The 15,336-nt window shown below is 43.7% G+C and overlaps 1 protein-coding gene across 1 annotated transcript; it reads right to left on the bottom strand.

Annotated features, from left to right (window-relative positions):
* Positions 1-2,677: 2,677 nt before the first annotated feature.
* On the bottom strand, positions 2,678-10,853 carry LOC307225274 (lysozyme C, milk isozyme-like). Its single transcript, XM_079993203.1, has 4 exons — positions 10,672-10,853; positions 8,295-8,456; positions 5,025-5,103; positions 2,678-2,991 (listed from the first exon to the last, which is right to left on the bottom strand). The coding sequence occupies exons 1-4, from the start codon at positions 10,805-10,807 to the stop codon at positions 2,925-2,927; spliced, it is 444 nt and encodes a 147-aa protein (XP_079849329.1). The 5' UTR covers positions 10,808-10,853; the 3' UTR covers positions 2,678-2,924.
* Between the last annotated feature and the right edge of the window lie 4,483 nt (positions 10,854-15,336).

The following is a 15,336-nucleotide window of genomic DNA, read 5'->3' as shown; positions in this document are numbered from 1 at the left end:
TTATTAGGATAAAAACAAAGTTGGAAGGATTTGCTGGAATATCTAATTGAATTAGAATACAAAAATGGGAGTCGTGAGGAAGTCAAGGAAATAAGTGAATGTAAGTAAGTGAGTTAAAGGTTTGACTTGTTTTTTACTTCTTTCTTTTTTTTCTTTTTTATGTTTTTTGTGGATGGTTTTTTTATATGTACTGTTTTTTCTTTCTTTTCCTTGATTGTTTTCTTTTTCTTTTTCTTTTTTTCCGTAACCTTTAAAATCTTAATAAAAATTTATTTATTTTTTATAAAAAAGAGACCCTCCCTGCCCGTGGACTGTCTCGCCAGAGTGGTGCATGCTCTGGTTATCTCCCGCTTGGACTACTGCAATGCGCTCTGCTTGGGGCTACCTTTGAAGCTGACTTGGAAACCAGAACTAATCCAGAATGCAGCGGCTAGACTGGTGACTGGGGGCGGCTGCCGAGACCATATAACACCGGTCCTGAAAGACCTACTTTGGCTCCCAGTACGTTTCCAAGCACAGTTCAAAGTGTTGGTGCTGACCTTTAAAGCCCTAAACGGCCTCAGTCCAGTATATCTGAAGGAGTGTCTCCACCCCCATCATTCAGGCCAGACACTGAGCTCCAGCTCTGAGGGCTCTCTGGCGGTTCCCTTCCTGCAAGAAGCGAAGTTACAGGAAACCAGGCAGAGGGCCTTCTTGGTAGTGACACCCGCCATGTGGAATGCCCTCCCATCAGATTGCAGGAATCTTCAGGGTTGCAGGAGAGGATATATTGTTTATTAATATCCTTCCTGACTTGCACTAGCAAGTTCCTTTACTTAGCAGAGTTTCACATTCCCCTTCAGTAGAAAGCTGGTTACAGGCTTGTAAGAACCTTTTACTATTATGCAATTCAATCTGCCTCAGATTGAATTGTATGTTCCTGGTAAGATCCCCTTTTAAATTTACTCATGATCAAGCAGAGCACAGTGTGACCCCTGAAGGCAGGTTTTAAGCTTAAAGTTACAAACTTACTGTATACTAACAGGTTTATCCCTTAAGGGAGTTGACCTGGGGAACTGCTTGGCTGGCAGCCAGGAGTTCAGTCCAGGAAGTTTGCAGGATGAAAAGAAGATGGAAAAGAGGAGAGAGTGGCAGCATGCCTTGGCCTTTGACCAGGTCACTCCCACCCACTAGTCACATGCAAAAGGAAGGATGCTCCAGGCCAGGAGGAACAGGAAGTTTCAACTGGCTGGTCCAACATCCCCTTGCATGTCCACTCTAGCAGAACAAGGAATGTTGTACTTGACTGCTCCCAGTGGATTACATCCCACAGAAATGTCAAGGAAATAAACAACTATCTGACTTTTAGAAGACATTTGAAAACAGCTTTGTTTAGGGAAGATTTTAATGTTTGATGTTTTATCGTGTTTTTAATATTCTGTTGGGAACCGCACAAAGTGGGTGGGGTATAAATAATAAGTTGTTGTTGTTGTTGTTGTTGTTGTTGTTGTTGTTGTCATCTCTGTTCCAGGACAGTTCACTCTGTTCTATCGAGAAATTCCTCATCTTTCCCATTAGCTCAAAGTGTGGATAGATGGGCCTCAAGTTGCTGTACCTTCTCTTCCAGCAAGGCAACCAGCTTGCACTTGCTGGAGGAGTAGTTTTGCACGTTCACAGGCAGGAGGACAAACATGGAATGAGCGTAGCCAAGGGGTGGGTGGAGTAATCTATCCCAAAAAGCTTAACAAAAATCCTGGCTATACCCATGAAACATGGCACAGATATTGCAGGTGACTGCATCAGCTCCCTTTTTGTTCATGTCTCTTGGTCCTATGCACACTGTGAAATAGCACTCCGGGTCTCCCTCTCAAACTCCTGGATTCGAGCTCCCAGAGACTGCAATCAGCTAAAGAGAACTGTGCTGAATTGAAACAAACAGCAATGGGATTTTCTGTGGAATGCTATTTGTTCTGATTTAGAGCTAAAGAGCAGGTTTCCCAGGGGAAAGCAGCAGGGCCAAGGCAAAACCTGTGTCTAGAAAGCACAGGGAAAGCAGAAAACTTCCGGGCCTGTGCTTTCCAGGCCTGGGTCAGGCGGAAGTGCTCTGTATCTACACAGGTTGTACCTCCCAGAGACTAGCATGGTTATGAAAGTAATCAGCAATTCATCAGCTTGTCCATGCTGGTTATTGGATACTATTGCACAGGTATTGTGGTGCAGCCCAAATTACCTCTCAATTTGCTGCCAACCTAGCAGTTCAAAAACATGCCAGAACAAGTAAATAAATAGGTACTGCTGCGGTGGGAAGGTAAATGGTGTTTCCGTGTGCTCTAGCTTCAGCCACTGTGTTCCGTTGCTCCAGAAGTGGGTTAGTCCTGCCGGCCCCATGACCCGGAAAGCTGTCTGTGGACAAACTCCGGCTCCCTCGGCCTGAAAGCAAGATGAGCACTGCAACCCCATATTCGCCTTTGACTGGACTTTACCGTCCAGGGGTCCTTTATCTTTTTTTTTTTTTACCTTGCCTCTCAATTATGAAATAATAATAATAATAATAATAATAATAATAATAATAATAATAATATTCCCTTAATAATCAATAAGTACTCAGTGGAATCAGGGAACAGAGCAATGTTTGATTGCTTCTTGCTTCTTATCCCTCCCATTCACCCATCAAACAGGAAAAGAGTTCTAACTGGACTCAATTTATTGAAGTTCTTAAAGCAGAGAAACCCACAATGGCAAGCAAGATCGCTGCCCACTCCAGACACATTTTTTAAAAATACATTCTCTCCTTCCTGTAGAAAGAAAGCTATTCTACTGCACCATGGGAGTTACAGTATGTAACTGCTTGTATAGAAAGAAGCAGCTGGATTTTGCTTGTAGAGATCACTGTCACTAAAGGGAAAATCCAGAGAAATGCTGGATCTCATACAGGACTATGGAGCTCAAAGGCTGCAGCCAGCTGTCCACTCGGAGAGATCCTTTCCTTTGCAATGGTTCTTCCAAGCAACCCTGAAAGAAAGAAAAATGAAAGCAAAAAATGAGGATGGTGGGGAGTAAGGCGACTGCTCTTTGGACTGCAGTGGGTGGAATGGATTGCTTTTAAGAACCTCAGAAAGCGTCCCAGTGAGGCCTCAGCACCAGCTGCTCATTCCTTCTTCCTGTTCACTGTGTGACCTTGACTGGGCCAGACTAACCACAGAATCACATAATGTTTTGCCCCCTGGTCCCCCTTCTGCTCCCTTGCAATCTATTTAAAACCCATCCCTGATTTTTTTCTTTTTTCTTTTAACAACAAAGGGACTGGTGCAATTTACAAGGCACATCATGGCTTCTTCAAGAAATGAATCATTCCCAAGTTCATGTTACATACATTAAAGTTGCCAAATGCCTATACCTGCCCTTGTGGTGTATTTTTGTAAGTCTTACAAGATGCATGTGTAACAAGGTTCTTCCAGTGGTGTAAAATGATTATTTTCCTCTTTTCCTTGCATAATCTGCATTTTAAGGGCAATTTTCTTTCTATTGCTAAAATCCAAACTGGTCTGTACTATACTGTTATGTTTAAGCTACCCAGATTTCCCCCCCTGTCAGGTGATGATTTATCTGGCTGCAATTAGAAAATGCAAAATTAAGTTCTTCAACTTGATAAGCTCATTATACCCTGTAAACATAGAAAGCCAAAAACATTCTGGAGTAAATTCAATATTATCACTTGTAATGCTAATCAGTTCCCTTTGGACATTAGACCAGAACCTTCATATTGAGGTGCAATTCCATCAGAAGAATGATCAGTGCTGGTGGTCAATGTAGAGTCTACCTATCCACACCCCAGAATTACCTGATGAAACCTTATTTGTCATGGAACTTTAAGCATGCTAAAAACCAGCTTTCTCAAACCTGGTGCCTTCTGTATATTTTGGACCATAACTCCCATCATCCCTGACCGTTGGCCACACTGGCTGAAGGTGATGGAAATTAGAGTTCAAACTATTGGGAGGCGCCAGACTGGGGAAAGCTGCTCAAGATCCTTGGTTTTGTTTCCCTTCTCCTAGTTTTCTCATAAACCACATTTTACCCCCAGGGCCAAGAGCAAATGGGAAAGCTGCAGTACATGAGCCTAATAAGAGCCCAGCTGGGTCAGGTGGAAGGACCCAGTGGCGTAGCATGGGTTGTCAGCACCCGGGGCAAGGCAAGTAATTTGCACCCCCTAACCCGTGGATTTTAGCACTTGAGTGCGAGCGCGGCCCCCCCAGATGTTGCGCCCGGTGCGGCCAGCCCCCCCCTGCACCCCCATGCTACGCCACTGGAAGGACCATCTCTGGCAGCATCCTAAACCGCTTGCTGTGCTGTGCAATGCCATGCCTTGTAGTGGCCTTGAATGTAAGAACATGTTCCCCAGCAATTTGCCAGGCATTTATTAGGACTTTGCTTTGAAAGAAATCAGACTCTCCCACTGGCTCAAGACTGCAATACCTCAAGGACCACCTCAAGTGCTGCCTCAATACTGCTGTGCCCTTCTGTTGCAGGGCTCTCTTGGAAATGATTTATCCGTGTGAACCAGGAAGTGACCTCTCCAGACAAGGGAACAACTCTTCTAATCTCTGCAGCTGCAATCTCCAGCGTGACACCAACACTGTTAGGCAGTGCGCATGTGTACTTCATCCATTTCCCTCCCTCCCACTGACCCCTCTGCACAGCCAGGGTGCTGGCAACCCATGCTACTCCACTGTAAGCTGGGATTTGAACTCAGGCCTCCCAGGTCCATCACTTTTGACCACTGCTTTACAGTGGCTCAGTTGTTAGACTGTTCCCTTAAACTCACACCTGGGTACTTACAGCTCCCAACAGGCAAGAGCCACCAAAAGTCATTGCTGTATGTTTAAGGAAGCATCTTGGAGGCACCACCAGTGCCTAGTGAGGAAGCATCTTTAGCTGCTAGCTGCAACAAAGCCCAGTGAAAGACACGTCTCTAAGCAGTCACAACAATTGAAATCTCAGCTGCTTTTGAGTCTTGCCAGCAGTGAGAAGTTAGCAAGACTCACCAGGCATCCATCCCTTGAGGGTCACGAACAACTGTCTTAGTGCACTCAATGTCATCTGTGATGTCGTCATTTGTGAAAGCTGTTGACAAAATTAGCAGAAAGAAAAGGAGGGTGTTTGGTTTTCTAAAGAGCTTTTTTCCAACCCCATAAAGCACATCCTGCCTTTGCACTCAGGAAGGATACATTGGGTTGCCTCAGAAATGTGGAAGTGCTTTTCCTTTCAAACTCAAAGCCGGAATACTTTGGGGGAGCATTTAGAGCATTTCCCCTTTGAACTGGCCTTCAGATATTAGGGCAGGGCTGGAGAGTATGTTTCAGCCTGAGGGCCACAATTCCTCTTGGGAAGTCTTATGGGGGCCACATGCTAGTGCAGAGCCAAAAGTGGGTGGGTCAAAGGATAGACTCTTTATGCAGCCAGCTACAGTAGCCACAGAACAGTCAGAGTTTTCAACCACCATCTTGTCTCTTTATCCTCCAGGCAGGCAAGCAAGGGGGTCTCATCACAGTTCAAGGGCACATTCAGGTGAAGCGCTTGGGCTGCACACAGAACAGGGCCATGAGAGAGGGCATGGTCAAGGGAAAGTCATGTGAGGTGGACAGATAGGTCTGGAAGGCCACATTTGCCCTGAAGTTCTCCCTCCCTGTTGAAGGCACTTTCTACCACCTTTGGTGGACCTGCCCAAGGGTTAAAGCTTTCTGGGAAATGATCTATAATGAAATTAAGAAGGTCCTTAAGTGGACTTTTCCTAAGAAACCAGAGGCTTTCCTTTTGGGCATGGTTGGCCAAGTGGTGTTAAGGAAGGATAGGATTTTTTTTATGTACGCCACTACAGCAGCAAGAATTCTACTGGCAAAGTATTGGAAGACGCAAGAACTACCTACTCTGGAAGAATGGCAAACAAAGGTGATTGACTTTATGGGACTGGCCGAGATGACGGGCAGAATCCGTGACCAGGGGAAAGAGACAGTGGAAGAGGACTGGAAGAAATTTAAAATATATCTTAAAAACAATTGTAAAATTGAGGAATGTTAAGATGTCAGGGGGTAAGAGGTAAAGAAATTGCAGCAGTAATCAAAAAAACTAAAGGAACTTTTATGAAAGGGAATTAAGATAATGGACCTAAGGGTTGCTAAAGAACCATTAAACAAGGATGCAGGGATGGGGAGGTATGGGGAAGTCAAAAGAAAGAAGGGTATGAAACGATGAGTTGGAAATTATATTGTTTTGTATTGCTTTTGTTATCTGTTTGAAAAACGAATAAAAATCATTATAAAAAAAAATGAAGTTCTCCCTCCCTGTGTGGGGGTTAATTATAGTGACTGCAAGTTCAAGAGAAAGGTTTCCCCTCTCCCCTCATCTTATGTGCCCCATGCCCTTGCCAAATCTGCTTCAGAGGGTCAGGGGGACCCTTAGAACAGATTGAGGGGTCGTGCTGGGAGAGGAGAGGGGCATAATGTTCCAATGTGGAAACAGAAATCCTTGGCTTATGGAACATTTATTTAGGGCTGTGTTAGATTCCACCCTGTGCTAGTTACTCAGTAACAGCTGTAGGAATCCTAACAGCGCTACTTATTCACACAATTAATTCACCTTACTCAAAGCAGTCTGGCTGTCATTATGGATGGGTGAAAGCCTGAAAATGTATTTTCTTACATTAGAATCATGGGGGGCTAAAGAGTGTGTCTGGGAATAGGTAGTGGGTTTTTTAATGGGGGGGGCATTCAAGATGCACTGCCTCCCCTTCCATTCTTGGCTGACGCTTGGAGAAAGGGGAGCAGAAGGAGCCACTGTGTTGATGATGCTTTCCCATCTAAGTTCAAGAACTGGATTTGGGGGCAAAGAGGAGCAATTCTTCAGAACTATTCATCAGAGAGGGATAGGTAATGGTTTTTATTTGATTCTCCAGCAAGACACAGCTGTTGGCAAGGAACAGGGGGTGAACTTATTTGCACTTCCTGAAATAATATGCAATCTTAAAGACAGATGCCTTTCAAAACACAGTTTCAAAATCTCTAAATCCAGTTATCATTCCTAATCTTTCAATGCAGTTCTCCAGCCAAATAATATGCATGGTAGGGGAAAACCCATATATTAATGAGAACAACATAGAAAGATGCATTACATTAGTTACAGTTGCATACAAATGCAACCAAAAATGCAAAGGAATGTGCTACTCTTAAAAAAAACAAAACAATTTTAGGCAGAAATATGGAGAACTGAACTTTAGACAGGGAAAATGAGAAACTGCCTTACTGTAAGGCTATTTCTAAATGGCCATTGCTGTGGTGGTGGAGTTGCAAGGGTGAGGCAAAGGACACAGGGGCAGGATGTATGAGCAACAGATGAGACCTCTATAGGGCACCACAGACACCAGGAAGAAGCAAGACAATAGCTATGCTATTGCTATATGCATATCACTGTATGGCGGGGGGGAAGTGGGTATGACAGCATCTCCTGCCATTCAGCAAGAAGATTTCACTGCCGCAATAATAATAATAATAATAATAATAATAATAATAATAATAATAATTTATACCCCACCCATCTGGCATACACCACTCTGGCAAGACAGTCTGTGGGCAGGGAGGGTCTCATCCTGCGTACCAGGTGGAGCTGATAAACAGCTGCCCTGGACACAGAATTGACCTGTGCCTCCATGGACAGCCGTGAGTCCAGAATGACTCCTAGGCTCTGCACCTGGTCCTTCAGGGACACAGTGACCCTATTCAGGACCAGGGAGTCCCCCACACCTGCCCACCCCCTTTGGCTGATTAAACAATCTAGAGCCTTTTAAAGAATAATAATGTTATAATATTAACAATAATAGTATTAACAATAATAATGACTGGAATTGACAGATTTGTCCTCCCTCGTCGTTGCTTCTGTGAACCTATGACGAGGCAGGTCTCCCAAGCAGGCTGGCCTCACCTTCTGAACTGCAGGGAGCCCCGGCCCCCAAGATAGATGGTGGGTCAGGGCAACAAGAGAGAAGCCCGAGGTTGTTGAGGTGGACAAAGCAAGGCTAGGCCTGTCCCTGGTCTTTGCTTATTAGAATAGAGGCACAAGCTGGGATGTCTTGGGGGTGGGTGGCAATAGAAATGTAGTGATAAGGTGGGGAATGAGGTTTCTAAGTGAGCGTGTGGATTGCAGAGGGAGAATGGTAACTGAAGGGAGACATATTGGGTGCTTCCTTCAAAAACACAACCCATCCTCTCTGGAAAATTGCAGAGGCCTTTTGCTGGCCATCTGTATGGCACCAAGTTGCTTACCACTGCAGGAGATTCTGCATCCATTGGCTGTTTCGCCCTGTTGATTGTCACACCAATAGCGACTGTTTATTTGAAAAACCCCATAGTCCTGGCTGCCATCTGTGTTTGGTGGCCCCACAGCGCTACTTTCGTATTTGCTTTCATGATAAGCTGTGCAGATCCCTGGAACAAAGTGAGAAGGAAAAGGGCCATCGTGTGAGGGGGCAGAGGAGAGAGGGAGATTATTTTCCCCCCTTCAAAGTTGCAATAACTTGAAACAAGGTAACTCATTCTGCAATAACTTGAAACAAGGTAAAACATTCTGTCAGTTAACTGTAGCAAATGTGTGTGACTTTAAAAAAACCAGCATTGAAAAGAAATGTTTAAGGTTGTGCATCGGATTCAGGCACTGCCTGAACTGAACCCGACTGATCTGGGCTTTTGCCAAGATGAGTGGAGGCAGCCCTGGACTGCTGCATATATGGGGCTATTGGGTGGGGCATCCAGCAGGGAGAGGGAGAGGCAGGTAACCCTAGCACAGGGGTCAGCAACCTTTTTCAACCGTGGGCTCGTCCACTGTCCCTCAGATCTTGTGGGGGGCCGGACTATATTTTGGAGAAAAAATAATGAACGAATTCCTATGCCCCACAAATAACCCAGAGGTGCATTTTAAATAAAAGGACACATTCTACTCCTGTAAAAACACACTGATTCCTGGACCGTTTGTGGGCCGGATTGAGAAGGCGATTGGGCCGCATCCGGCCCCCATGTCTTAGGTTGCCTACCCATACCCTAGCACTTGTAAACCAGTACCCAGGAGGAACGAATCCTCCGTTTACCAGCTGATGAGCAAAGGATTTGATGCTACTGTGCCCTGGAGTGGTGTGCTTTGCAAAGCAGCCCCCCCCCTTGAATCCTCAGTGAAGGTGGAAGCGGGGAGGAGACACAGCTCTTAGAATCACAGAATGATAGAACTGTAGAGTTGGAAGAGTCATCTAGTCCAACCTCCTGCTGTGCTATTGTATCTCTGGCCATCCAACCTCTGCTTAAAAACTCCCTACAAAGGAGAGTCCTTTACCTTCTGAGGGAGACTGTTCCACTGTCAAACAGCTCTTCCCATCAGGAAGCACTTCCTGATGTTTAGTTGGAATCTCCTTCCTTGTAATTTGAATCCATTGGTTTGGGTTCTACTCTCTGGAGCAGGAGGAAACAAGCTTGCTCCATCTTCCCTGTGACAGCCCTTTAGATATTTGAAGATAGCTATCATATCTCCTCTCAGTCTCCTCTTATCCAGGCCAAACATACCCAACTCCCTCAACCATTCCTCATAAAGCTTGGCTTCCAGATCCTTGGTAATCTTGCTCATGAATATCCAGCTTGTGAATATCCTTCGTAAATTGTGCTGCCTACAGCTGGACACAATGGGGTATACTAGTTGGGTAAGAGAGTGGGGGGGGGGGAATCGCATCTGGCAATCAGTGCTTCCCTTTGCTTTCAGATAGTACATGGGTAGATGAATCTAAGAAGCCCAGGACACAATTTTTTACGGCCTTAAGCAGCTATGGTGGCCTATTTAGCAGAAATAATTTATTTAGCATTAACTCTGGAAATGTATAGTCGATTCTGACAAAACTCAGCCTTCTAGAGCAAAATACACACCAGGAGCCTTAGTTAGGTTGGAATCGAGTGTACACTTCCAGAGTTAATGCTAAATACATTACTTCTGCTAAGTGAGCCTCCATAGCTGCAAGAGGGCCATGAAAATCTATGTCCCAGGCTTTTTAGGCTCATCTACCCATGTGCTATCTGAAAGCAAAGGGGTGCATTTGTTGCCAGGAGTGAAATATATTGGCTACGTGGGTGGCGCTGTGGTCTAAACCACTGAGCCTCTTGAGCTTGCCAACCAGAAGGTCAGTGGTTCAAATCCCTTCAATGAGGTGAGCTCCCGTTGCTCTGTCCCAGCTCCTGCCAACCTAGCAGTTCGAAAGCACACCAGTGAAAGTAGATAAATAGGTACCGCTGTGGCAGGAAAGTAAACAGCATTTCCGTCATGGTGTCCTGTTGCGCCAGAAGTGGTTTTGTCATGCTAGCCACATGACTTGGAAAGCTGACTGTGGAGAAACGCTGGCTCCCTCAGCCTGAAGAGAGATGAGCACCACAACCCCAGAGTTGCCTTAGACTGGACTTGACCATCCAGGGGTCCTTTACTTCTTCTTTTTTATATTGGCATTATTTCCCACTCTCCCACCCCACTAGTATGTTTAATCAGGGTTTCAAAAACTCTAGTTAAACATTAGCCTCATACTGAAAATGATTCTGGGCTGGATCCTGGTTGGGCAGGATTTGTCCCCAAACACCTAAAAATGCAAAGATGGAGGGAAAGGAAGAGCAAACTCACAGTCGGCCAGGCTAATGCCATGGTATCCATCCAGCCCATGCTGTTTCAGAAGTGCAGCCAGTTCACATTTCTCAAATACTTTGGCTTCATTCACCGAAATGAGGAGGCAGAAGAGAGTGAGGGCCAGAACCTTCATCTCTGCAAGTCCCTGGAGAGTGATGTTTGGGTTCCAAGTGGATTCCCAGTGGCTTTTATAGTCCAGAGTTCCTGGAGTGTCCAAACGGTAAACAGGATGGTGATTGCGATATGTGCATGTGTGGCAATAGCAAAAAATGTTGCAGTTCTGAGTTGACCTGCACACAAAACAAAATCTCAACATTTACCGGTACTCATCATGGAATAAAATTAAAATAGGCAGAAAAACTAAACACAGAATCACAAGTTTTAAAAGTGCCTTAATTAACAAATCATTTAATCATCCATTGCCACATATTACATGAGAACTGATACAATCTCATATTTATATTCCCAGAGGCTGGAATCCCAGAATACTCCAGCTATAATTTTCCCTCCCAGCAACTACTGTTTAAGGGTTGAACTGTTGTGGCCCCAGAGGTGATATATACAACCAACCAGCTTGGAGGCTTCACACAAGGTTAGATGACTTATCTTAGAACATATGAATAATTATTTTAAAAATAGATACATTACCAGACCCTCCAAGTGTTCCTATTTCAGAGATGTCCCTGATTTAGAGAAGCCATCCCAGTTTCTGATTTGACCCCGGAAAGTCCCACTTTTCCTTAGGATGTCCCTATTTTCATTGGAGAAATGTTGGAGGGTATGGAGTTATCTGACCCCCCAAGCCGTCTGAAGGCAATCCTGTACAGGGAAGTTTCTTACATTTAATGTTTTATTGTGTTTTTATATATGTTGGAAGCTGCCCAGAATGACTGGGGCAACCCAGTAAGATTTGTGGGGTATAAATAGCAAAATTATCGTTATGGAATGGGACGTTCCTATTTTCATCAGATAAATGTTGGAGGGTATACTTTGTAGCTGGGCAATTTCTCATTTTCTGCACAGATCTTATGTACTATCTCCCAAGATACTTGGAGGTAAGGACCAGCAACATGTATATATTCATCTGTCACTCTCCTCGGCCACTCAAACTTCCTGAGCTGCACATTTAGGGGATTTGAGGCTATGGGGCTGGCAGAAGGGAGTCTGGGGATGGAAATTATTGTGAGGTGACCAATAGACAGAGAAAAAATAGAAGCTTTTGTAGACGAAAAAGGGACCAGTACAGAACTTTAATATCGCAGCCATGAACAGTGTGTGTATCTGAAGAAGTGTGCATGCACATGCAAGCTTATGCCCAGAACAAACTTAGTTGGTCTCTAAGATGCTACTGGACAAAAAAATAAAAAAATAATATATATATATATATATATATATATATATATATATATATATCAGCCATGAACAATGTCATTCTTGGCCAGCTGCCTTCTGCTTTTAGGGCTCTGCTCTGTTATTCTAGTGCAGAGGCTCTCAAAGGGTGTGGTGGCAGAGGATGGCAACTGGGGTGGGACGATTCAAGGACAATATTATATTTGGGGAAGGATTCATTGTTTTCTACTTTCTGGATGTCCCATCATCATATTTGAGATCCACTGTTCTAGTGATTGAAGGAGACTAGGAGTAGAAGGATTTGTCCATTTTGGTTTCCTCAGTTTCACATTTTTGTAACCTCAAATTCTTCAGCAATTTGCAAAAATAATAATAATAAAAAATTCCTAATGAAAATTCATTAGTATTTTAGTGTGGATTTCTCATAAAAACACATTTTTGTATGCACTTTGAAATTATGTACACATTTTTGAAAGCAATTTCCTCTAATAGAAGGCAGTTTAGTATGTTATTTTCACTAATACATTAATCTTTATGCACACTTTCTTTAATATATGCATTTTTGCAAACATTAGTTGGAGAAGTGCAGCACAACATTCAGGTAAGTGCAGATTTCAAAGGGTACCTGTTTTTCTATTTGTGTACTGTGTCATAAAGTGTGAATAGATTTGTCTTTAAAATGCTAACGGAATTGACAACCTTCCACCACTCCTACTGGAGACCACTAACATCAAACCCTCCAAGTGTCCCTATTTTCCAGGGATGTCCCAGATTTACAGAAGCCGTCCCAGTTTCTGATTTGATCCTAGACTGTCTCGTTTTCCCTTACAATGTCCCTATTTTATCAGAGAAATGTTGAAGGGTATGGAGTTATTCAACTGCTGAGCCATCTGAATAGTATAGGGAATCTTAAAAAATGTTTAATGTTTTATTATGTTTTTATATGTGTTGGAAGCTGCCTAAAGTGGCAACCCAATCAGCTGGGTGGGGTATAAATAGTAAAATAATAATAATAATAATAATAATAATAATAATAATAATAATAATAATTGAACAGGACATCTCTATTTTCATCAGAGAAATGCTGAAGGGTGTGTAACATTTCCCCGAAGAAAGCTGAAGGCATTTCAAAAGAGGGATCATTTCTTGTAATATGCAGCCACCCCCCCACACACATCCAGTTTCACCAGCTTGTGCAGGTTTGTTTGTTTTTTGCATTGTTGCAAAACCTGGAAAACCTGAATGAACAGTCTATTTCCCATGTGCCACTTTTGCATGTGTTCATTCCTAAATCCTTTCTGCCCTGTTGCCTCATTTGCCTTAAAAAATTCCACAAACATTCATATTTAAATATATTCTAAACATATTTTGCCCCAAAGGCAAAATGACCTATTTATTGATTATACATCCCAGTGGTTTAGTGTTGTTGTTTTTTTACACAAAATTTGTGAGCAAATTAGATAACATTAACTAGTCACTGAACGTTCATTCTGAATAATTTTGGGGGAGCTTATTCGAGGTTGCATCAAACAGTTGCTGCCCTCCATTTCCCAGTGCATTTCTCTACCACTTTTTGTATTGCAAAATGTCTGGGGTTTTGGTGGGGGTGGGGTGGGGGGCGGGAAGAGGAAAAAATTTTTTGCACAATAATGCTCAATCAACTTTTGCCAAATAAAAAATTGCAAAACCTGAATATGTTGCTATATGATTGAATTCCACCTGAAAAGAGTGAAAATATGAAAGTATTCCTAACCCAGGTCTGAATCCAACGACTGTTGTGCTTCCCACCTGTTCCTTCACCAGTCCTTTTCTAGACTACTTTTATAGCAAATCTATGCATTTTATTCTGTAGTGTGCAACTGAAAATGCCTTCTTGAGTGGAGACCTGCATTGCAACATTTGGAGAAGGGTGAAATCGGAAGGATTTGCCCATTAGCCCAGGAGCTGCAGGTTGAGTCAGAGCCGGTCAGGTCAGTTCATATGGGAAATTGCAAAAGGACAACTTCTCCATCTGTCCTGAACTGAGGAGACACTGGGGGGTGTTTCTCGGATGAAGGGTCACATTCCCTTCTGAGGGCCAAATGCCAGTGGTGGGTGAGGCCAGAAGCAAAAGCAGGAGAACAGTGACTATACATTTTACATTTGTACAGATTAGTTTCTACACACACACACCCCCCTCTATGCCCCATTCAAGGAAGCAAGAGTCATTTTCAGACTTTGAGGACACATTCCAACCAGGACAAAGCACTCAAGGAGGGTGCAAAGCATGGGCAGTGAGGGGCCTGGCAGAGAGTCCTGGTGTGAAATGAAGCCAGACTACAGCTAGAGGCACAGGAACAGAGTCCAGTAAAAAGTCCTAGCTGAGCCCCTGGCAACCTTGTGGTGCACTGGTTCTATATCTCTCCAGCATACCATCATTTCCCCCATGCTCTAATGCTGCTTGCAAAGTTCATATTAATATGAGCTCCAGTTTGGTGAATGCACATCCACCCAGAGCTGGGCTTAAATCTGCTCAGAAAAGCATTTCCATTTTTCTGAGGGTTTTCTTTTGGAGGCTCTTGTTGAACTGATGGAAAATTTCAGCCATATATCACCATCATCCTGAGAATATTTAGCAAAATGGCCCACACCAATTCCCCCCCCCCAAAGTGGAGAATAGGGATCCTGCGTAAATATTGCTTACTCTTGTTTTTGACAGGAAGAATGGCTCCTATCCCTTTCTTCCTTAGCCCATTGCTTCATTCATCTAACAGCATGAATTCACAAAATAGTAAATAGTACCCCTCCTTATTAACTGAGCTGAAATTTCTTAGAAGAAGAGAAGAGAAGAGTTTGGATTTGATATCCCGCCTTTCACTCCCTTTAAGGAGTCTCAAAGCGGCTAACATTCTCCTTTCCCTTCCTCCCCCACAACAAACACTCTGTGAGGTGAGTGGGGCTGAAGAGAATTTTCCTTTTTGCCTCCTCCCCAACTCTTTCAAAATTCCACAGGTCAACAGAGAACATGCACCAGTTTGCTGCTCACAAGCAGGATGGATAATTTTGGAGGCTATTTTTGCTCATGCGCAGAAAAAATCTTCCACAAGGTGATTGCTCATAGGGGTTATATGAACAGTTACCAAGTGGTGAACACTGGACTGAATCTGGTAAATGAGAGTTTTCCATAGCTGCAAAGCATTTTTCTGCTGTGTGAAACCTTGTGTCAGAGGCTCAGGAGCAGAAGCACAGGGAAGAGAGGAAATGGAGAGCAAAGGGGAAGAATCTGAGGGCAGCGTAGGAGAAGATGACAGTGGCCCGAGAGATTCCATGAGC

The sequence above is a fragment of the Podarcis cretensis genome (assembly GCF_951804945.1).
Source record: "Podarcis cretensis genome assembly, chromosome: 10".
In the NCBI taxonomy this organism is placed as follows: Eukaryota; Metazoa; Chordata; class Lepidosauria; order Squamata; family Lacertidae; genus Podarcis; species Podarcis cretensis.
This window is presented reverse-complemented; position numbering and strand designations above follow the sequence as displayed.

Coding starts and splice junctions, on each gene's coding strand:
- LOC307225274 (XM_079993203.1), bottom strand. CDS start 10,807: ATGAAGGTTCTGGCCCTCACTCTCTTCTGCCTCCTCATTTCGGTGAAT. Junction 5,104..8,294: donor ATGCAGAATCTCCTGCAGTG/GTAAGCAACTTG, acceptor TTTTGTCAACAG/CTTTCACAAATGACGACATC. Junction 2,992..5,024: donor CCTCAAGGGATGGATGCCTG/GTGAGTCTTGCT, acceptor TCTTTCTTTCAG/GGTTGCTTGGAAGAACCATT.